Source organism: Lissotriton helveticus, chromosome 11 (assembly GCF_964261635.1).
Source record: "Lissotriton helveticus chromosome 11, aLisHel1.1, whole genome shotgun sequence".
Classification (NCBI taxonomy): domain Eukaryota; kingdom Metazoa; phylum Chordata; class Amphibia; order Caudata; family Salamandridae; genus Lissotriton; species Lissotriton helveticus.
Window position 1 is genome coordinate 231,076,730 of NC_136072.1, and position 23,166 is coordinate 231,099,895.

At 40.7% G+C, this 23,166-nt stretch overlaps 1 protein-coding gene across 1 annotated transcript in view; it reads left to right on the forward strand.

Moving 5' to 3' along the window:
- Window positions 1–5,862: 5,862 nt before the first annotated feature.
- LOC144792757 (mast cell carboxypeptidase A-like) overlaps window positions 5,863–23,166 on the forward strand; it is a 308,710-nt gene continuing 291,406 nt past the window's right edge. The window contains exons 1-3 of the mRNA XM_078667938.1: window positions 5,863–5,948; window positions 6,032–6,107; window positions 8,816–8,940. Of these exons, the coding sequence (XP_078524064.1) occupies window positions 5,878–5,948; window positions 6,032–6,107; window positions 8,816–8,940 (272 nt within the window). The 5' untranslated portion in view covers window positions 5,863–5,877. The remainder of the gene's footprint in view (window positions 5,949–6,031; window positions 6,108–8,815; window positions 8,941–23,166) is intronic.

The window sequence follows — 23,166 nt, forward strand, 5'->3', positions numbered from 1 at the left end:
AATCAAGATTTCATTAAAGACATAGAGCTAGCATTATCCTTTCCATTCCACCCTTTGGGAAGGAGTTTTGTTCTTTCACTGTTATATTTATCATTTTTAAGAAAATAATTTGGAGAGGAGAGAAAAATAAAAGTTGTATCAAAGTTCTATATTTGGTTATTTTGTGTATGTCAGCAAAAAGTTGTTTTTCAATATTTTGTTACATTTTTTTATCAGAGTTTATTAGTGTTTGTTTTGTTGACAGAGACACAATTATTACATTTTAAACTCTGGAAGTCAGATATGTTAAGTCTAAGAGCTTGGTGTTAACGTTGGTTTTATCGGATTTAAGTCTCAGAGAATACATAAAGGAGTAGATGGCTGCCATTCTGAGACTTTTAAAGACTGGCATGTTCTAATTCTCAGATTTTTAGTATGGTTATAAGTTGCTATTAAAGTCTGCTGCTTGGAGTTAGCAATAACAGATTTATGCATAATTCAAGCCTCCTTTTTGAGATGCTTATGGAAGGACTTATGCTAGTTTTATGCTTCTTTTTAAGAGGGGTTGTGCTTTATTTATTCAGATCTGGTGGCACAGCAGATCCTAAACCAGGGTGACAGTAACTAGATGAACCAGAGTGACCCACAACATGGGAAGTAGGAGGACCAATACCAGTGGTTTGAGGAACACCAGATCCAGGAGGACCATCACTTGGAGGACCATGAGAAAGGAGACATTGGTCAGATGGAAAAAACAATGTGTGACAGGGATACCATGATACAAAAACTATTAGGATTAGGAGGGTGGGAGGACTAGTTGGGCTAGTAAACGAATGGCCGGGACATGACAAATGAGTACCACAACTAATGAACCAGAAGAACCAAGAGCAGGAGGATTAGAAACAGGAAAACTATGGGACTAGGCAAACCAGGGGGGTAGGACCAAAATAACTGAGGGACGAGAATTAGGCTGAGGGGATGAATAGATCCCGGACTGGCAACCCATGAAACAGGAGACCCAGAATCCAAAGGACTGGGTGCAGAAACTCAAGGGAATGACAAAAAGATAAACAGGAAGCACAGGGCCAGGAAGTTATAAGTCTAGCATAAACCGAAGGTCAAGGTCAAGGAACTTCAAAAGCAGGAAAGGCTAAAATGATCAAATTACCAAGTAGTGCAGAGCAATCAGTCGACTAGCAGCATTGCATGAACTGCAGTGTGGTATATGGGCCCCAGAGGGAAAAACATGTACAGTAGGCAATTAGTTCTTGGAAGCACAATGCATTGGAACACTTCTAGGAGGTAAGTTGAGTGAAATACATTAATGGGCTTCTGTGGAATGGGGACATGAAAACAGGGGAGAGGTAAGTAGTGCACCATTGTAAATCACAGGAGAAGTTTACTCAGCTGCCTGTGAATCAGCACACTTTTTCCATTTTCCTACTATTCATCTAGTACAGTGGGTTTCAGGCATAGATGCTTATTGGTTCCATGTCATGAGTGGCCTCCTCAACCACATTGACACCTGCATAATGCATCTTCGAAATGGTACTTTTGATTTTATCATGCAAATTGGTGTTTTAAGTGGGCATGGTCCTGTCGCTACTGATCCGGTATTTCTGCCTTTGACAGTGCTGTCTCATCAAAAGAAATCTGGAAACCAAAAACAAAACTCTTAAGCGACAGACTCAGAGGTTGTTCCTGATTAACATCATTACGGAGGGGAGCTAGGGAATAAGGGAGCAGGACCAGTAGGTGGAGAATGATCACAAGTAAGGGAATGAGAACCAGGAGGTGAACCCCTAGGGCGCTTGGATAATCAGAGCCATGAGGGCAAGGACAAGAAGAACCAGGCCAAGGGAGATCATATTTTTGAAGACCAGTTTTACAAGTGCCAGAGGGAACCAGAAACAAATGGACAATAGCAACACAAAAAGAAAAACCAAGATCGGGAACACCGGATCCATGGTGAGAAAGATAAGGAGGGACCAAAGGATGTGCAACAGGGAGATCTGGACTGAGTGGACATGGGTCCAAAGGAAGAAAAGGGCCAGAGTACGAGAATCAGAAGGGCCTGGGCCTGGGCCTGGGCCATAACGATGAGGAGGGCTTGGATGGTGTGTTCACACTGATCAGAAGGAGAGGGACGAGCGTGACAAGGGGTAGGAGTATCAGACCCAGTTAGACAGACCAACGTGGGCCAGTACCAGGAGGCCAATGAAAGATGGACCAGAGACAAGAGAGCCAAGATCACAGCCAAGATCACAGAGATCAGAACAAGCAGGACCAAGGGGCTAAAAGCGAATGAGCAAAGACCAGGAAGAACCAGGGCTATTTGGATATGGGCACCCTAGATTAGAATGAGCAGGAGGGATATAGAGTAACGGGAAGTCCAGGCCTAGTGCAGCCAGGATCACAAGGTCCATGAGGGTCAGACTCAGGGTGATCTTAAACCAGGTGGCAAGGACCACTTGAACATGAGATGAGTGAACCAAAACATGGGAACTAGGAAGAACAGTACCAGTGAGTTGAGAAACACAAGATCCAAGAGGACCATTATTAGGAGGACTATGATAGAGGTGACATTGGTCAGATGGACAAGAACAAGGTGCAATAGGCAATCTAGGAGATCAGGAGGACTACTAGGACTAGGATGGAGCATGAGTACCAGAGGACTAGGAGGGCTATGGAATCCAATGCCAGGGACCAGAGAAATTAGTGACAGAACTAATGATCCAGGAGTAGAAGAATTAGGACAGGCAAAATAGGTGACTAAATAACCGAGAGGAGTATGACCAGAAGTACTGATGGATGGGAATTATGTTGAGGGGATGAAAACCGGCAGGACTGGAAGTGTGTAAAAAAGGGGACCCATGATCCAAAGATTAGGTGAAGGAGCTCATGGGAATGATGATCAGGAGAACAGGAAGCACATGGCCAGGCGTTCTAAGGTCAGCCTGAATAAAAGGTCAATGTCAAAGATCATCAGAACTAGGAAAGGCTAGGATGATTGAATTACCAAGTGGGGCAGAGCAATCATTACAGGTAGCAGGACCAGGGTGAGGAGGGTCAGATGTAAGAAGGCTAATACGATCAGGACTAGGAGGACAAGGAACAGATTCAGGAGGACCAGGATAACCCAAATCCGGAGGACAAAGACTAAGAGGACCAGGACAAAAGAGGCTAGAGGACCAGGACCAGTGGTACCAGGGCTAGTAGGTTCAAGGTGAGGAGAACCAGGACAAGATGACCAAGGCCAAAAGAACCAGACAGGGACAGAGCCAGATGGGCCATGGCTGGGGCAAAAACAAGGTCCAGAATGGCTGAAAGGCAATGTTTAGGATCAGAAGCATAATTAGACAAAAAGGACCAGGATGACCAACATGACAAGGACCAAGAAGACCAAGAAAAGAATGGCCGGTGGGTCCGCTCCATACGAATTAGGCCCAGTAGAAACAAAGTATAAGAACCAGGACCAACAGGATCAGGGCCAATGGGCACATCATATCGAGAACGACAAGGTCTAAGAATAGCACAACCATTGCCAGGAATGCCAGGGAGGTGAGACCAAGGATGCAAGCAACTGGAGCCAGAAGGAAGCGCTCTAAGAGGACTAGGAAACAATGGACCAGGTGGGTCAGGAAGAGAAGGGAAAAGATGACCAGGACTTCGAATATCAGGACCAGGAGAACTAGAATAAGGAGGAAGAAAAGTATCAGAACCAGGGGCATCAGTACTGGCATGACCACACCCTAGAGGCCAAGGACACAGGGCTAGGAACAACATGAAGTAATTCCACTATAGAGAGATAGCCTATGCATTTAAATCCCATATGTTCTGCAAGTTTGTTGCATGGTCTGTAGTATATCTCTTCAGAATGTGAGATCTACACCCAGGTGAATTGGTGTGATCAGCAAATCCCTGGGATATTTGGTTTGGTACTCGCCCACAGGTACCAACTGTGGCCTGCTGCATCATCAGACCCACACCCCACTCATCTAGTGTGGGTGGGCAGACTCATCGCATTTGTAGGAGGAGTGCTTAAACTACTGCCCAGGGACTAAGCGCGAGTTAAAATTGCCTGCAGGATCCTAATATCTTATTTTATCAGAAGGTCCTTTGGCAAGCTTAAAAACAATGATATGCCACAGGGGTACAATTGTCCTAGACATCTGAGGTCGACATGTTGCAGCCATTTTAATGCCCAGTGGGTCATTCAGCTTTTTTCAGGACCAGTAAGTGTAATAATTCCTGTGTGGTGGGGTTGCTAATTTCAACCAATTATACATGCATTTGTACATATATCAGTAAAGCATGTACGCAACTATACAGACTATTTATTAGACTTTTTCCTTGTTGTGGTCTGAAATGCCCTACGTATCCGTTAGGCATCATATGGTTATGGGATGAGATGATCCCTGTAGTCACACATTCGTCATAGGACTACGTACACGAACACACCTACTTGACTCCCAGTAACCCTGCATGTAGGGTTAGGAGGAGTCTAGTAAATGTGTTCATGGATGTAGTCCCTTGACGAATATGTTACTACAGGGACCATCTCATTCCCTAACCTTATGATGCCTAACAGATATGTAGGCCTTCCACATAGGGATAGTTACACTTACTAGTCCTAAAGATAGACCCCACAAAGCCCCTTTCAAGCAGCCTTTCTACTGCGAGCACACCACCATAGAAAGGCTGTCGCAAAGGAACATCAAAATCCTTACAGCAGTGCCTATGCAGACATCGCCACTATTGTAGGGAATATGATCTGACTGACGGCCTGATGGGCTCCTTCAGCCCGTCGGAATTGTCCGTCTGTCCCTCCGACTACAGCGGTCTGTCCAGCCACATCCTAATAAGTCCCTTAGCCTCTATCTTAAAGAAGGATTACAGAGAATTGCTCATCTCATTTATAATACCTGATTGACACTCTGCTAATGATGGGTAATGTTAAGACAAAAGCATTCCAAGTTAACAATTTAATGCATTACCAGGCAAGTCTGTTATGGATTGGTTAGAGTTTTTCATTTAGACTTTAAAACTATACTTTCTCTCTTTTTTTTCCTTTGGAAGACCCTGTAATTTCGAGATAAACCATTTGCATTTCTTTTGCACGTATCACACCTCCTCTGAGCAAAAGAAAGAAAGAAATAGACAATGGAATACAAAAATTTATAAAACAGAGCAAAAGCACAACGGCAACAATTCACAACAAAATAGCACAACCCCGCCCCACCATTAAACAATAACACATACAACTTTACACAACATATATATTTGTTGAGTTGTTTTTTATTGGTATAGTATTGTGCTGTGTAGCTGGGTTGGTACACTTTGCTGCATTTGTGTATTGTTGGGGTGTGTTTTTGTGTTGTCATTCTGTTGTTGTTTCATTAGAGTTTATTAATGCATTCTGTATTGTTATTATGTTGTTTCTTTGTTGTATTATTATTCCATCGTTTTATTATGGCGCCTAACTCCTTTTATTGTGTTGTGTATGTGTAATATGGTGTGATTTTGCTGCAGTGTAGCTGTACTTCAACTGAAGTCTCTCTGGTTACATATGCCCACATATTCGTGTCAAGCATTGTCACCACCACAAAGACATTGTTATAATGTGGTAGTAAAAGGTATGTGCACCTGGCAGCGCCTTACCACCAATGGCTTGTAATAGCGCCATAAAAACATTGTTTTGTGATCCGGCCTCGGTGGGTGTGTGTGTTATTAAAGGGCTGCCTTAAAGGATGACCCTTATCTGATAAGGGTCTAATCAGCAGGCACATCCTCGAGTCATTACTTGTGAAATCACTTCGCTTTCAGCAGGCAGCAGCAGAGCAGATCAGTGCAGCTAGCAGAAGGAGGCAGGAGGCGCTTGCTGCTGAAAGCAGAGCCATGGCTCGCCTTGTTCTTCTCGGGTTGATTCCACTGGCTCTTGCATTTTCACCCACCAGGCGATACGACGGGTAGGACCAGAGATTATCATTGTAAAGATTTTTGGAAGTATTCATGTATGTGTATATTAATTCGCATGCTGTTGCATTTTCAGAGCGAAAGTTTTTCGTGTAAATCTGCAAACTGATCAGCAAGCAGAGACCCTGAGGAACCTGTCTCGAGTTGTAAAGGTAAGTGACTCTTATACATCTTGTAGCATCTTCAACTCCACTAGTTGTTTTTTTTTTCTTTTCAGGTTGTTATTTCTCTGAATGATAGTTATAAACATAAATCGGCGTCCTTGTTTGACAATGTATGCAAACATGTTGGAGGGCATTGATAATTGGCTGCCAAGTTTATCACTTTGATTATGTGTGACATTTCTATGACTGCAGAGTGATATGCGTGACATTTCAAGACCTCATGTGTTACACTTTGAGCTCAACTTTATTTCGAGCCGAACAAGGCAGTTATGTCCGTGGAAAGAGATTATGTTCAGAAATGACATCCTTCATCCGAAGTGTAATGGACTAAAGAGAGTTTAAAGGGGTGCTATAGTCTGGTGCAGTTAGGCACAGGTGATGATTTTATTGGCAAATGCGACTTGACCCTAGGCGACATAAATTATGCTTTAGCTGATACTGGCAGCCTTTCCTGTTGTATTTTAGGAGCATATTATCAAGCCTGGGCGATAGAATTATCGCCGCTTTATCGGCAAGAAACTGCCGATAAAGTGGCGAGAATGGGCTTGATAATATGCTCTATGGAATTCCAATCGAAGCTCATGTTAAATGTGAAGGACATCTAACATGAGGTTCGATTGGAATTCCATAGAGCATATTATCAAGCCCATTATCGCCACTTTATCGGCAGTTTCCTGCCGATAAAGCGGCGATAATTTTATCGCCCAGGCTTGATAATATGCCCCTTAGTCTTTTAAGAGTTGGGCTCTGGGAAAGAGCACAGGAGCACCTTTGATCAGCAGGTCCTGAAAGCTTGACCCCTGCCACAAAGGACAGTCAGTAAATGAACTAACAACCTGACATTGAGAGTACCACGGTGGTGTTTCCGCCACCATACTGTCATGATGGTGAATCAGATGTTGTTCCTTTGTATTAGCACTTCCCCCTCCTCTCTTTACTTCTCCCGGCATCTTTCATCCAAAATGCTTTCCTCTTATCTTCATCCTTTATCCATACTCCTAGCACATATCTTTCACCCACTCTCCATTCATATTCAAACTCCTAATATCTCTTTCCTCCTACCTGTCCTTTTCATTACCATTCACTTCTCCCTCTCTCCATGGGTTTTTAATCTCCTCTGGTTTTCCCTTCCTCCTCTTCTCACTCTCTGCACATACCCTACTCCCTTCACTCTTTCTGTTTGGCACAATCGCTTCTTCTCTTTCTCCTCTCCACTACATTTTCATCCTCTTTTCCATCGGCTGCCTCTTCCCCTTCTCCCACCTTTCTATTCTTTTTTGGTTAAATCTTTCTCTGTCCTCGCTCTTTGTCACCTTTACTCTTCTCTCTCCTGTTCTCTCCCAATCTTCTGATCCTTCCTCCCCTTTTTTTTGTTTGTTTCCCAACCCAGATTTTTGTATCTCTCCTCCTCCTTTGGACTTCATTTCCTTTTTTTTCTCCTTATCCCTTATCTCACTTTACCTCTGCCTCTGCTCCATCCTTCCAACTCTTCTCCAATCGTGTTCCTGTCCTTGTAGCATCCTTCCTGCCTTCCTTTGCCTCTCTCCCCTCTCTACCTCTCTTCCTTTCACTCCTCCCCACTAACTCTTCATCCATTTCCCATTGTCTCTCTCTCTCCGTCCCCGTTTGCCTCCTGTTCTTTCTGCCTGTCTCTGTCTCCCTTGCCTCATCCTCTCCCTTCTCTATTTATCCCACTATTTTCCCCTCCCACCAATTTCCACCCTCTTTCTCTATTGCTGTCCTCCACTTTCCTTACGCCAGGAGGATGCTATTGATGCAGTTTAAAAAACACACCATGCTGAGGAGTGGCTGAGGAGACATGCACAAAACAACACAGGACCCTATCAGATAAAGTGAGCACTGGAAGCACTAAGTTTAGACTATCTCTGCCATAATATTGGTCTGAGTGGTGCCTTAAATAGTTGAAGAGCTGGAGCAGTGCTACTTTCTCAACTTAGAAGGTTTGCTGGTCGCTTGTCACAGGAACTTTCGATGGAAGTCCTGATTTTAGCTGAAAATGCAGCATAATTTGTTGACATATGTAAAGTAAACAACGACAAAATACAACCATAGCAGATGTAAAGTAGTATAACAGCATAACGAACGTAACATTTCAGATCACAACGAAATTGTCAAAACAGAAAGCAACACAACAACCACTGTACAACCCCACATTGCAATACTAGAGCAAAAAACGCAGCAAAATAAAAGCTCACACAATGAATCACTACCACAACAAAATACCACACAGCAAATGCGTGCAAATGTTATTGTGACATATTAGCACCTCCAGTATCCTGTTTCATAATAAGGTGGTAAACGGATTCGAGAGGCAATGCCTTAATATACCACCAAGAAAAGGACAGGGTACTAATTTAAAATGTTTGTTGATATAGTCAATGTCTTAAATTAGCAACCGCAGTGGTCTCTTTATGTTAACCCAGCACCTTCTGTTTTATCATCTCTTCAGAGGGGGGGTTCAGTGATTAGCAGAGGAGAAAGAGAACTTAATAACAAAAGTGCCATGTGAAAATGGCCGGTTACAAATTAACCCGGCTCATCAAACCAAAGTTCTATTCTATATGATATTTGAAATGTTACATGTTTATGATAACTTTTGTATTTATTAAATACCTATTTATCATGTATTTTATTTATAATAACTAAAGCACATCATTTTACTTCACACTTCGCAGCTTGATTTCTGGCGCCCAGACTCAGCTCATCAGATTACTTCCAAGATGAGTGTGGATTTCCATGTCACTGCAGATCAGAGTGGGCCAGTTCAGGAACTACTGGAGCAAAATCACATGAAATACAAGTAAACCTATTTCTATGCAATGCATACACGAAGCAATTCTTTAACTAGAAAACTTATGTTATTAGAGTTAAGGTGCATTGACCAAGCCACAAAATATTTGTGGGTTGGGGCTTTTGCATGTCTTCTTTGGCGAATAGCAGGTCTTCATGCAAACGGATGTTACTACTGCATCATGACAAGGAGTTTAAGGTGACAGTTTCACAAGAGTGTTTTTCACATTCAAACAGATGAAATGCAATTAAGAACCAATGACCAGCTTATACCAAACAACGCAAATCACGTTACAACAACGCAATTTATCACCGACAATAGAACAGTACAACACAACATACCAATATTTAACCAAAATACACCAAAGCTCTGCATTCTGTTCCATGTCCTTAAATTACTAATTACATTTATCTGCTTCCGTCTATTGGTTATCGCAGTATATATATGTTATACATGGATCACAATGGTCCAATAAATATTGAAAACGCCCCTTTGGGTATTCGTTGTATACTTCTGTGAGAGAGCAGAGTGACTGAGCGGAAGGGTTTGAGATCCATTACCACGATTCCTGAGGGGATGAGGGTTGTCATGTTCTAAGGTTGCCCAAACCATTTGGTACCTTACCGGGGTGTGGGGTGCTGATGGGGGTACTGTGAGATACCTGGTCCGTAGGCAAACATATCATAAGGGGGTGCATAGAATCAGTCTGGCACCAAGTCCAATGTGTATGTTGTCAAACAAATGCAGTTCCTACTAGAAAGTGGAAACAGCACAACAGTAATTGTTAGTTATGCCACAGCTACAGTGGAGGAAGTTTCACTTGCTGGTTCTCCCCATAATTCTGCACTTTCCACAGTAAATCCCATACTTTTTCATTGTGCTCAACTCAATAGTAGACCCTTTTTGAGAACATTCCTTTACTTGGTTACTTTTCACCAGTAAATTTAATGTCTTATATTTATATTTGGGTTTACTTTACAAGCACTGCATCTCATATTGAAACCATGCCTGCCACCACAAGATAGCAGCTTCCATTATCATGTTATTACATGTTAATATTTCAATTCAGCCCTAAACTACTGTGCACATGTAGATTTAAAATCAGTATGGGCTAAAGTTTTCGGACGAAATATGAATATATTGTTTAATCAGTCGTCTTTTGTTTTATTTGTGATTTTCATAAGATTATCACACACTTTTATGTAATTCGGAAACATTCACTATATGAATAGGTTGTTATATCATTCATAGTAGCAATAAAACCTGATGGCCAGATATTATTTTTGCTAATACTTTATTACACTAGGATACACATTTTGGGCCAAATCTTTAGTGCAAGTAGAAGTGTGATTTGCACTTATAAAATATTGCACAATAAGCTGGTGTAATTTATGGTTCAGTGACTAAAAATCGAGGGACATATTATAGAATGCTCAAAATATCGACTCCAAAATATCGAAGTACAGAATATAGAATCCCTATCTACAAACAGGTAAGTACTAAAATATCGAATCCAAAATATAGATTGTCAAAATATAGTTAACTAAAATATCGAATTTTTTAAATGTATTAAAAATAATATAAAAGTAATTAAATATTAAAAACGATAAAATAAAACATACTTAAAATAATGTAAAAAAGCTTAAAATGTAAAAATAATAAATGTAATGTAAAAAAAAGTAGAAATTTTGTTGGATAGTGAGAGGATAAAAATTACTATTCCCACTCCAGGGAGTGCAACAGTAGGGAAAACGTTGGATAGCATAGGGGTAATGATTACTATTCCCACTCCTGAGAGTGCAATAGTAGGGAAAGTAATGATTTAATATTAAAATAAGATTAAATTAATTATCAATACCAATAAAAAATTAATTAGAAATAATTAACAATTATTAAAAATTAATTACCGATTAAAGAAAAATCGTACCAATTAATAAAAATGAATTACCAATTAATAATTATCAATTAATTATCAATACATATAAATAAAAATAAATATTTACGTTATTACAATTAAATTACTTACAACCCTATTATCAATTAATCAATAAATAAAAAATGATTACCAAGTAATAAAAATGTATTACCAATTAATAACAATTAATTACTAATTAATAATTAATTATCAAGCAATTAATTATTAATACATATGAATAAAAATAAATATTTACTTTATTACAATTAAATTACTTCCAACTCTATTCCCCTATAAACCCACAACCCGCTCCAAATAATAAATAATACAGTTAACATCATTATCAATTCATCAATTAATAAAAATTAATTATCAATGAACAAAAAATAATGACTAATTAATAAAAATTAATTACCAATTAATACAGATTAATTACCGATTAATAATTACTTTTCAATCAATTAAGCATCAACACATATAAATAAAAATTATTATTTAATTTACTATAATTAAATTACTTCCCATCCTATTCCCCTATAAACCCACAACCCGCTACAGAATTAAATTACGCAAAAAATAAATGACATAACATTCATTACTTTAAAAAAATTAAACATAGATTACAAAAATAATACAGAATTTTAACACATATACTACCATACATAACACTAACTTTTTCGATATTATAGAAATCGATATTTTAAATTCGATATTATGGAAATCAATATTTCCCACCCCAATTTCGATATTCTGACTAACTATATTTTGGTGATTCGATATTCTGTCCTATCTATATTTAGGAATCGATATTCTGGCCTGTCTGTATTTTGGATTGTATATTTTGGGCTTTCACGTAATTTATATCTGATTCATGAATACAGCTGTACAATGCCAAAATTGAGCATTGTGATTGGCTGCAGAGATCTGTACACTACCTAAACAAAGCATTGGATTGCCACTTCTAGCCTGTCGATATATACCAGTGAGCTTGATAGCTAGAAGCTAAGTCAAGAGTCATTACAATCGTAAGCCATATATCATTACACTTTACTCCTGTCACAGATGCTTTAATCACAGATGATTTTAAACCAACTCACAAATTTTGTGAGCACTAGGAGATATGCTGATGGACAAGACGACTTTTAAATACATCACTTTTGTGTGAAGGAGGCAGAAAACATTAGGCCCCTCGGCTGCCTTAGACTTAAAAATGAAGGTGTCCCAGAAGACATTCTTTATCTTTCTATTGGTTTGTCTTATATATTTAAAGTGTAAACATTGTGTGAAAATTGTTTTAAAAAGTTTAATTCAAGACAATTTTCACTGATGTTTAAAATAATTTTTACATTATCCATATAAGCACATAGGGAAAGCAGATATTTAAAAGATGAGGAAGCAGGGATGCATCCTTTTCTAAAGCCAGAATGACAGCTGATGTTGGGGGAAGGAGAGACATTAATTGGATTGAATCTTGCTGTAAGAACCAATGACGCCTATTGACAAGGGCATTTTGGAGTGCATAAGTCTCCTATAGTACTCTTTTCTGCATTCTTACATGTCTTGATAAATTGGCCCACAAATATCTAAAATTGGAATAAAATTGGAATATTTGTAGAATATTCATATACAATTAATACAGATTGAAAGGACTGTGTCCTCTTTACTCTTTGACTAATAGAGCGAGTTAGATGTTTTGGAGATGACTCACAAGGGCATGTAAGAGTACTTAAAAGAGTACTCATGTAGTACTACTTCCCATGCTCATGAAAGCATTTGTGAATTATACTGATGTGTTCAACTCTTAATTAGTGGAGATGTAGATTAATCTCTAATTGAAGCCCAGCCACAACAGCTTGTTTCTCAGTACTGCCCAGTCCACATAATGAAATGCTTTAGAAAACTATTTACAAGCAAAGGGCACAACTCGCAACACAATCTAAAACCACTGCAACATGCAGAGTTATTAGATTGGGATGACATCTCATCTGCATATTTGGATTGGTAATATATAACTCACTCAATAGTTTATCTCAGTGAAAATAATTGTGGGGAAGAATTCAACAGGAAGGCATAGCACTGAGAGAAGACAACAGCTGACTAGATTACTAGTTTTTAAAACAAAAATACCAGCTCTAAAGAATTTTTCCAGTCATTAGGGATCAAATGACCGCTGTCAATAGCATTCAGTAGAGGAAATAAGACAGATTTGCATGATTGTGGATCTTTTTCATATTATTCATTGAATTTCCATCTGGGCTTTTCACATTAGTGGGCTTAACCTTTTTAATGAAGTCTTTTGCAGGGAATGACATGCATTATCCCCCTGGAGAAAAATATAGGAATAAGGTCCACTGACCATCGTAGCCATAGAATTTAAGTTTATGGTAATTACACACTAAATTTACTGAAAAGACGAAGAAACAAAATTGAAATTCGCTCTGGTGTTTGAAACAGCGCAACAGCAATGGATATCTGCCTGATACCGCTTTATCTTTGATGCCAGATATTGTGACAGTTAATCAAGCATTTGATAGAGTTGAACATTACTTACAAGTCATATGATAACCCAAAGCATGTATCTCATATCTAAAGGACAACATAGAATCATACGTTGTTCAAATGGAAATCTGATATTTTTTAGTAAGATTAGAAAGTGCCACATTGTCTTTAATAAAACATTGTGATAGGTAGGGAATAAGATCTGGTACTTGGAGTGAACTATCTTAACAATGTTGGAATGATTGATATAACTATGAAAAATATTTTGGTCAACAATTTAATAGCATACAATGTAACTCAAATACACAGCTACCGTGATTGACTCAATAGTTAAGTAGACCATTCATAACCTATTCATAACCTATTATTGTGATATTACAATTACTTGATGCATCAGCATCATTCTTTGATCAAACAGTAGTTCAAGCATTCAAATTTGAGCTTCATGTTTGCACACTCTAATTCCTTAGTTGTAGCAACCTGTGTGTCACTAACACATACATCACTAATTTTGATGGCCATAGTGTGTACAGAAACAGTCTCAGATATTAGGGAAGTTTTTTTATGAACATGTTTTACTATTGAGTCATGGTCCTATTAATTTCCTATAAGGAACAAACAAAGGTGCGGGGCAAGATGGCCGGCGGGGCAAGATGGCCGCTACAATGCTGTAGGGAGCAGTCGCACTGTGCTCTCTCTCCTGCCACATAGTATCATGTGGGTAGAGTGAAGAAAAGGATGCTCTTGCTGGGGGAATGGATCCAGAATGTTACTGACGGAGGTACGGGAAAAAGACGCCTCACACAGATAGCTGTGGCGATTGTTCAAAAGTGGAGAAGCTGGATTAACAGAGCCCTACATCAAAGAGTATCAACGATGTCTCAGCGCAGCAAGGATAAGCAGCTTGGGCCGAGCAAGGGGGCAGTAGCTTCAGCTACCGGCGCTATTCCGAAAACGGCTGCCCCAGGTAAAAAACAGACATCGGCTCCAGTGATCAGTATCTCCAAAGCTCAACAAAGGAAAAATGAGCTGGCTGAAAAGAAGGGACAAGCGACGGATGCTGAGACTGATGCGGAGACTTCAAAACAACAGAGGGAGACACCGTTAGCCAAAGCGGCGATCACGAAAGAAAAGGAGAAACACAGAGCGCAGAGGATAAACCCCCTCCCCCTCCCCCCCAAAGACGCGACGGGCATGAGGCAGCCTACCGTAACAGAATCTTTTTCCTCCAAATCGAGTCACGGAGGCCAGCAGCAGGCAGAGAACGAGGTTACAGGCATTGGACTCCACACGCCGAACGCGGAAGTGAGAGACGTCCTCGAGGACGCAAATGGATCTGTTGCCAGGCAACCAGCGAAGCCCTCACAGTCTAACACGCACCGAGCGGGAGCTGCCGGTATGGAAGGAAAAGAAGCAGTGACGATCACGGTGAGCAGAGGGGAGAGTGGGGAAGTGAATGGGGAGCTGGGGGCGCTTGAAAAAATGAATAATACACAGATGTTGGATGCCTTACTCTCAGTAGAGGCTGGATTAAATGTGGAACTAAACAGTAATTGCAAAGTTAAATGGGGCAGTCTGGCGAGCTTAGACTCACAGCAGCAGGCTAAGAGCAGAGGCGCCAGAGGGGGATCCCCAGAGTTCTATTCTGTTAATGAAGGTTCAGACTCAACAGATTTAAGCGAGCAGGAGGGGGACGGTACTACTGAGGTCACCACCTCAGATTCAGATAACTCCGGACACTCAAGGGATAAAAATAGTCAAAGAAAAAAGAAAACAGGAGCAAGAAGAAGCGGAGAAAGTAATAAAAATAAAAAGTTGTCCTGGGATTATTCAGCGACCTCTGGGATTTACCAGGAGTCTGGGGATGGAAATGGAGCTGGTGGTGTATCCCAGAACATAACTATGGAGATGATGTTCAGTACTTTAAAACAAATACAGTCGGAGGCCAGGGTGGAAAGTCGGAGGGCAAGGCGGGATACAAAGAAAATACAGGCGTCAATTAGGAAACTGAACAGGAAATATGAGGTGGTGGAAGAGAGGGTGTCAGAAGTGGAACAGAGGACAGGAAGAATGGAGGACGAGATGACGGACTGGCAAGACTTTAAAAATGAACAAGGGAAGAAAATTGAAGATCTTCAATGGAAGATAGAAGATTTTGAAAACCGGCAAAGACGGAACAACGTAAGACTACTTGGAATTGAGGAAGGACTGGAGGGGCAAGACCCAAGGGGTTATGTCATCAAGCTATTGAAAGGAGCTTTCCCAGACTCCCAGTGGCAGTGGGAGTCGGAAATCCAAAGAGCGCATAGATTCCCACTCATAATGAAGAAAAACCATAGAGCTCAGCAGAGTGCATTGCCAAGAGCAATGCTTGTGTTCGTGGGGAACTTTCTTGCAAGGCAGGAGATTATGGACAGAGCAAGACCAGACGCCAGGAAGACTTTTGATAATGTTACATTCTTTGCTAGACCTGACTTTTGTCATGTGACAGTTGAAAGAAGATGGAGGTTACGGCAATTGATTTCCCCCTTTCAAAATCTAGGTGCAGAGGCGTATTTGCTCTACCCAGCAAGACTAAAGATTGTTAATCGAGGGCAGATCAGGGTGTTCACGTCAGAGATTAAAGCAGGAGAATTCTTGGCTGAGCTTACGGAACAGAGCAGTAAAAATAATAAAGAAAGAAATACACCTAAAACAACATAGAATAGGATACTATTAAGCAACAGGCAACAGGCAAGGGCAACAGGCAAGGGCAGGAGAGAGAGGCGATCCTACAGCTGAAGAGGCCACACATAGGTCAGGATTGACCTATTTGCCCGTAAAAGGGGGGGAGGGAGACAGGGGGAGGGGGGAGAGATGGGGGGGGAGAGGGGGGGGCAGGAGAAGTTCGACATGTGGTTAAATACAACACGCAATAAGGAAACAAAGGGACACAATGTATTTGAGAACAGAATACTGCAAGCAAAAGATTATGGGAATAAAAAGTGGTATCAAATGATGGAAAAATATAAGATCTGGCGATGACTTTAAGGATCGCCTCTATAAATATATGTGGTCTCAATAATGGAGGGAAAAGGCAGAGAGTAGCAGCAATGTTAAGAATGCTAAAACTGGATATAATTTGTCTCCAAGAGACACATATTGAAGGAAATAATAAATTTCTACTGGAGCAAATGGGATTTGAGGTGCTAGCTTTTACTAGACAGGATACCAAGACCAAGGGAGTAGCTATATTAGCTAAGAAAGGAGTCTGTAAAACAAAAAGAAAAAAAGAAGATCAGGGGGGGAGATGGGTTATAATTGAGGGTGAAACTAGTGCAGGAAGCTGGACCTTAGTCTCAATATATGGTTCTACAGAAGATGACCCAGAGGTTATTGAATATTTGGATCAGGAATTGTCTCTGTGGCCAGAGCCAATTATTTGCTGTGGGGATTTGAATATAAATGGGTTGAATGGTTTGGGTAGGACGGGTATGACGGGTGGTGGGATGTATGGGGGGAGGAAGAAGAGGGTTTGTAAGGCTGTATGTGATCTTATGAGACATAATTCGCTGATCGATCTATGGGCGCAGAGTCATCCACCTGGAACGGGCAGTACATACTATTCAGCACCTCATCGACTGGTTGTCAGATTAGACTACTTTCTGATCTCTAGTACACTAGTAGGTGTTAGTCAATTAGAGAGACTGCCTAGGATGTTATCAGATCATAACCCGCTAGTGTTGACACTCCAGCAGAAGATAGCAGATGAGAGGAAGACTTATAACTGGACTTTTGAGAGAGGACTCCTTAAAGATGAGGGATATGTGAATAGAATGACAGCCTGGATTAAACAATTCTGGGAAATTAATAGAGGGACAGCATCAACTGCTATGGTCTGGGATGCCTTTAAGGCAGGCATCAGGGGGGAAACTCTCTGCTTTACGCTGCAACGGACTAAAAAGGAGAGAGAGGAAATGGAAACAAGGATAAGGGAATTAAAAGAACTAGAAGACCTCTTAATAATAGCAATTACCAAGCAGGATCGGTTGGAAGATCTATTGCTAAATATAGAGTTAAAAAAGGCAGAGGCAGGTGAAAGGATAGTAAGGAGGGCTGCGGCCAGGTATTTAGCCAAAAGAGAGGAGGGATATGAGTACAACGAGAGAATTGGGCACCTCCTCGCTATTAAAACTAGGCAGAAGTCAGCAGCGGGGGAGATTAAGGAAATTAAAAATGAGCTAGGAGTAGTAGTAAATAAGGTGACAGACATACAGGACGTGTTTACGAGATTCTACACGAATCTCTATGAACAGGATATAACTAAATCAAAATCTGAGATCATAGAATACTTAAATAGTATAACGCATCCAGTATTGGAAGAGGACGAGAAAGATAAATTGGACATGAGTTTCACATTACAGGAGATCCAGGAAGCTGTGAAAAGTCTACCCTGTGGAAAAGCTACTGGCCCAGACCAGATTCCAGCAGAATTTTATAAAACATTTTGGGATATATTAGGGAAAGACATGCACGAAACTTTTATTCAAGCACAGAGGGGAGAGTCAACACCACAATCATGGGCAGGGGCTGACATCATTGTTATTTTAAAGAAAGATAAGCCACCCCTTGAACCTGGGTCATATCGCCCAATAACCCTTATGAACTCGGATGCTAAAATATACACAAAATCACTTGCACATAGGTTAAGTAAGGTTATAGAGCACTTGGTTAGCACATCGCAGCACGGTTTCATTCCAGGGAAGGGCACTACACAGCACACAAGGCAAATGATTACGATTCTGGATGCTATGGAGGTTGCAGGAGATCCTGTCGCGGCTATATTTTTGGATGCAGAGAAGGCCTTCGACAGGGTCTCTTGGGACTACGTATGGGAGGTAATGGAGCGGTATGGAATTGGTAGTGGGTACATTAGAGCAATACAGGCTGTGTATTCCAGCCCTACGGCCAGAATAAGAATAAATAAAGGGTATACCAAGACAGTACAGATACAACGAGGGACACGACAGGGTTGCCCAGCATCACCACTTCTATTTGCCCTATATATAGATCCCATCTTACGGAGACTGGAAGAAAACAATAGGATTCCCCCAATCGAGTTACATGAGAGAAGATATAAAGTATTTGCGTACGCAGATGATGTGGCTGTCATCACCAACAAACCAGATATAGCAATACCAGAGATAGAAAGAGAAGCATCAAACTTCGGAGCACTTTCAGGATACAAAATCAATAAAGGAAAAACTCAGATAGTACAGAATAACTATATGATATTTCAGGATAGTAGAGTGGGGAAGGAAGCAACATACTTAGGAATAAAAGTCACGGCAGATCTGGATATGCTGGTAGACCTTAACATTAGACCCCTACTAAGAAAAGTTAAAGAGAACACAGAAAGGATGCACAGACTACATTTGACATTGATGGGACGAATAAATGTAATCAAAATGATAACATTCCCTAAATTTTTATACCTATTTAGGGCAATCCCGCTATACTTTGATTACAGCTGGTTCAACAAAATAGAAGCTACGGTAAATTCATTTATATGGGCACAGGGTAAAACCAGAAGAGCATATCGACATCTTACACTACCAAGGGAAAGAGGAGGGTGGGGGGCACCTGATTTTAGATTCTATTATTGGGCGGTAGCTTTGCAGTACTTTCAGGGATTAATTGGTGGTGGCAAATCAGAACAGGGAGGTAGGTCACAAGGGTTTTTCAATGTTTACACGGTGTTGATGGGGGACGGGGCACTAAATGGATTTTTGAATACAGTTGATTTTACCTATTTCAAGCACACAAGATTTAGAACTCTCAAAGCTGCCTATACTATCTGGAGGACGATATCAAAGAAAATAGGGATAGGAAGATATAACAGGTACACACGGTTGTATACCAACAGATCCCTCCGGGGGGAGATATTTAGAGATCCAGTAATGAAGGAATGGGATGATAAAGGGATCAAGAGAATTGGGGATTTACTGGATCAACAGGGTGGAATCATGCAGTTTCAGGAGATCCAAAACATTTTTATGGTAGGGAATAATAGCTTCTTTAAATATCTTCAGGTTAGAAGCTATCTTTCAAACAAACAAGGTGGATCTTTGGGCTTTGGCTCATGCTGTATAATGGATTATATAGAGAACAGCAGTCATTGTACAATTCGTTGTATATATGCAGAATTGGGCAAATATAAAAGTGATGATAGGGATAAATATGTGAGGAAGTGGGGGGGGGGGAAATTGGTTTAAAACCAGAGGGTTTTCAATTATCGCTTGATTTGGGTCGAACCATTCTATGCTCTACAACCTTACAATCACAGCACTATAAAACCTTGTACTCATTGTACTATACTCCGGCAAGGATCGCACAATGGGGAGGTACAACAGGAACCACGTGTTCCAGGTGTGATGCCACTGATGCAGATATAACTCATGTATTTTCAAAATGCCCGCAACTGTATTCTTTGAAAAATGATATTGAAAAATGTATTGATGTTTCACTAGGTTATAAAGCTATTCTGACTGATGAATTACTGTTGCTGGGGGTGGTGACAGGGGAAGATGATATTCCTATGGAGTTTATGTTTATGGTAGCCGCGGTATTTCGTATATGTGTTGCAACATTATGGCTTGATAGGGCACCACCAACATTTCAAATGTGGATTGCTAGACTATTGTCAACATATAACCTAGAGAAAGCAATTTATGACAGGAAAGGGAAAAGAGGTAGATCTTTGGGTAAGAGGATTTGGAACCCAATTGAGAATTGGAAAAACAGACCGATAACGTAGGAAGGGGAGGAGGATATGAGGGCTTATAAAGTAAAAGATATTAGTTGTAAGGATTCGAAAAGTTGGAAAATATTATTAGTACTGTTTATTTGAATTTGTATGTTTATATTTTTCTTGGTGGGAAATGAAATATGTCGGTATTGTGAACATTTAATTGAATAATGCGTGTTGTAAATGTAACCATGATTTTTGGAAAAAATAAAAAATTCCAAAAAAAAAAAAAAAAAGGAACAAACAAAGGTGATTCTTTTTGGCTGTAGTGTTCCAAGCATGGAAAAAAGTACATCATCTGGATTTATTTTGTGTTTCTTTCTGCTGATTTTTGTACAATAGTAGATTCTGATTAACAAATGTCATTATTCCTTAGAGGACCACACAATATTTGCTTGTGTTCATCATATGTAGCATCTCACCTATCAATTGTATAACAAATAGACATGGGTTAGTGTGAATAAATACATTATAATCAGCGATAGCCACAGCAGCATATTGCCTCAGGCAGGTCAAGTTGGTGAGAGTAATTTTATTGAAAGTCAAAGGGCTGTTCGTATGACAAACTTTTCTTCCCGGGGGCCCATTTATACTTGGGACATTGTATTTCAGTACGTGCCATTGCAGTCTCACAGATAATGCTGTACCTTATATTAATACTTCCTCTAGTTGGATTTATTGTTTCTCATGTTCACTGAGAACCAAATGGTAACATCAAGGAAGTAAGAATAAAATCCAAGGTACGTAATGGTATGTTTACCATAGATTGTTTCCTACACCTTAGACAGATGTTTGGACAGTGGTCTTCAACTTGAATAGTAAGCCTGGGCAGAGTTAGCGAAACTCCATGAAGTGACAAAAAACTCTGCTGTGATTTTGAGTGCCAGGTGTTTGTCTCACGCTCTAAAATCATCGTGAATGACACCATTAGCAGCGCAAGAGTGAGCAGCTTCCTTTCTGCTGCTTGAGTAGATTTTCTACTCAAGCCGCAGCTTTCTCACTACAAACAGAAGGTTTCTCAATGCAAATGGTTGCGACCTGCTGTGAATACTGGCATTGAGAAATCCGACCACCCGTGTTGAGCAATTTCACCAGGAGGTGGATTTTTCTCACTTTCCCACCAACTTGCCATTGACGAGCGCGAGCTAGGGAAAAAAAATCTGCTCTGCAGAAAGGCGTTTTTGTGAACTCCAAAAGCTCAGTGGAGTGCGGAAACCTCTGCAAACTAAACGAACGGAGCAGCGTTTGCTACCCAGGGTTAGTAAACAGAGTTCTTAGAGGATGACAATGTAAAAATTGCCCCCACAACTTTGGGGAGAAAATATATTTTGTTTGCTTCAGCCACACTATTAATGCACTTGTTTACTGCAGAAAAGATCACTCTGCCATAGTTTTTAGATTTAGCTGCCAGCAACAAAGTGCTACCAAGCAACATAATTGTGGTAGTAAGTGTTTTATCTGTGGCTGAACACAAGTCATAGGGGTCTTAGAGAAAAGGATTTTTGCGTCAAACATAATATGACGTTGGTATGGTAAATGCCTGGACAATCTGAAATCACAGCCACTTGAGTGTATTTTCACCCTACCATATTATTGCTAGAACATAGTTCAACCGTCAGAGAGGGTGAATGGTGAATGCAACATTGTCTAATATTATTATAAGAAATTCTAGGATTAAAATAAATTGCCTCACTAACCTAATAAGCCAACGAGGCAGTTGATGAAAAGAATAGTGTTCCTATGGTGGCTCATTTCAATAGCTCCTCAGAAGGGATGCCAAATAGAGCTGCTTCACTCTTTTACTTCTGGTCTTATATTGACAAATGCCAAGATACAGAAACTTCACTAAGGGACCTATTATGATGTTGGTTGGTAAGGCATATTTACCGGCATGGTAGGTTTACAATCCAACTGCCAAATTACAATGTAGGCGATCAGAGTGTAAGCCAGCTGGTCAATCTTACCTCGCTTCCAACGGGCTCACGGAGCCCATCGGCCAGTCGGAAACCTCCAAATAATCCCTTACAAGCAGCATTTCTGCTGGCGGGATTATGATGTCGTTCTCCAACAGCTTTTCCATGTCAGCCTTTCCAACATGGAAAGGCTGTCGGAGCGTGACTTTGGGGGCCCCTAGCATGTCTCCCCTGGCCCTCCAGTTGTGGGCCTGGGGAGCACCTATGGTACACCCCTTTAAATCCCTGCACTGTGTGCCTGCCACATAGTGCAGGGATTTACACAAACTCCCATTTCTCTATAAGACCTTATGCAGCAGCAATAGGAGTGCCAAAAACTGTCTGGCACATGTTGTGTCCTCCTGCTTGCATCCCCATGAAGAGGTGGCACAGGGGGCCCTGCAGGGTCCCTTGTTACCTCTTTGTCACTGTGTTTTTGAAGGGTTGACTGCCAAAATAATCTGTGAGAGACTGCAAGTAACACAATGCCTAGCAGGCTGGAGAATAAGTCCAGTGGGGTGGGACTTGTTTGAATAAATAAATGCAGGTGATCTACACTTAGCTGCTGTTCGTTTCTTTGCTGTTGGACTGGTGAAAAAGGAAGGGATTCCGAAACACGTTGAGCCTTTTTGTTGAAAGCGGACCACCAATGCGCTGCTGTCATCATTTTAGAGCCGTATGTTTCCAAGGTGGTCTTCATCACAGGGGCAACTCTTTGTTTGGAGATATATATACATATATAATTTTTCATAGGAACCTTTAGCCGCAGCTATGGCCTGAACTGCTGAACGGAGTTACACCAAATATGGCAAAGAGGTATCCCTTGGTTCAGACTCATGCCTTTTCGTTAAATGGTGTAAATCCGTTCAGTAGTTGCTGAGAAATTCAAAAGTAAATTCACATATATGTCTATGGCCGCGCAGGATCCGGGCACCCTCCAGATGACAAGCTGTCTGCTAATTGGCTGTTAACACTCCAAACCAGGAAGTGTTGTCAGCCATCTTGTGCCTCGGTAGAACCGAGGTACAAGAAAGTAGAGAAAAAATGCGAAAAAAAACACGAAAAGGGGGCAGGGTAGAAAC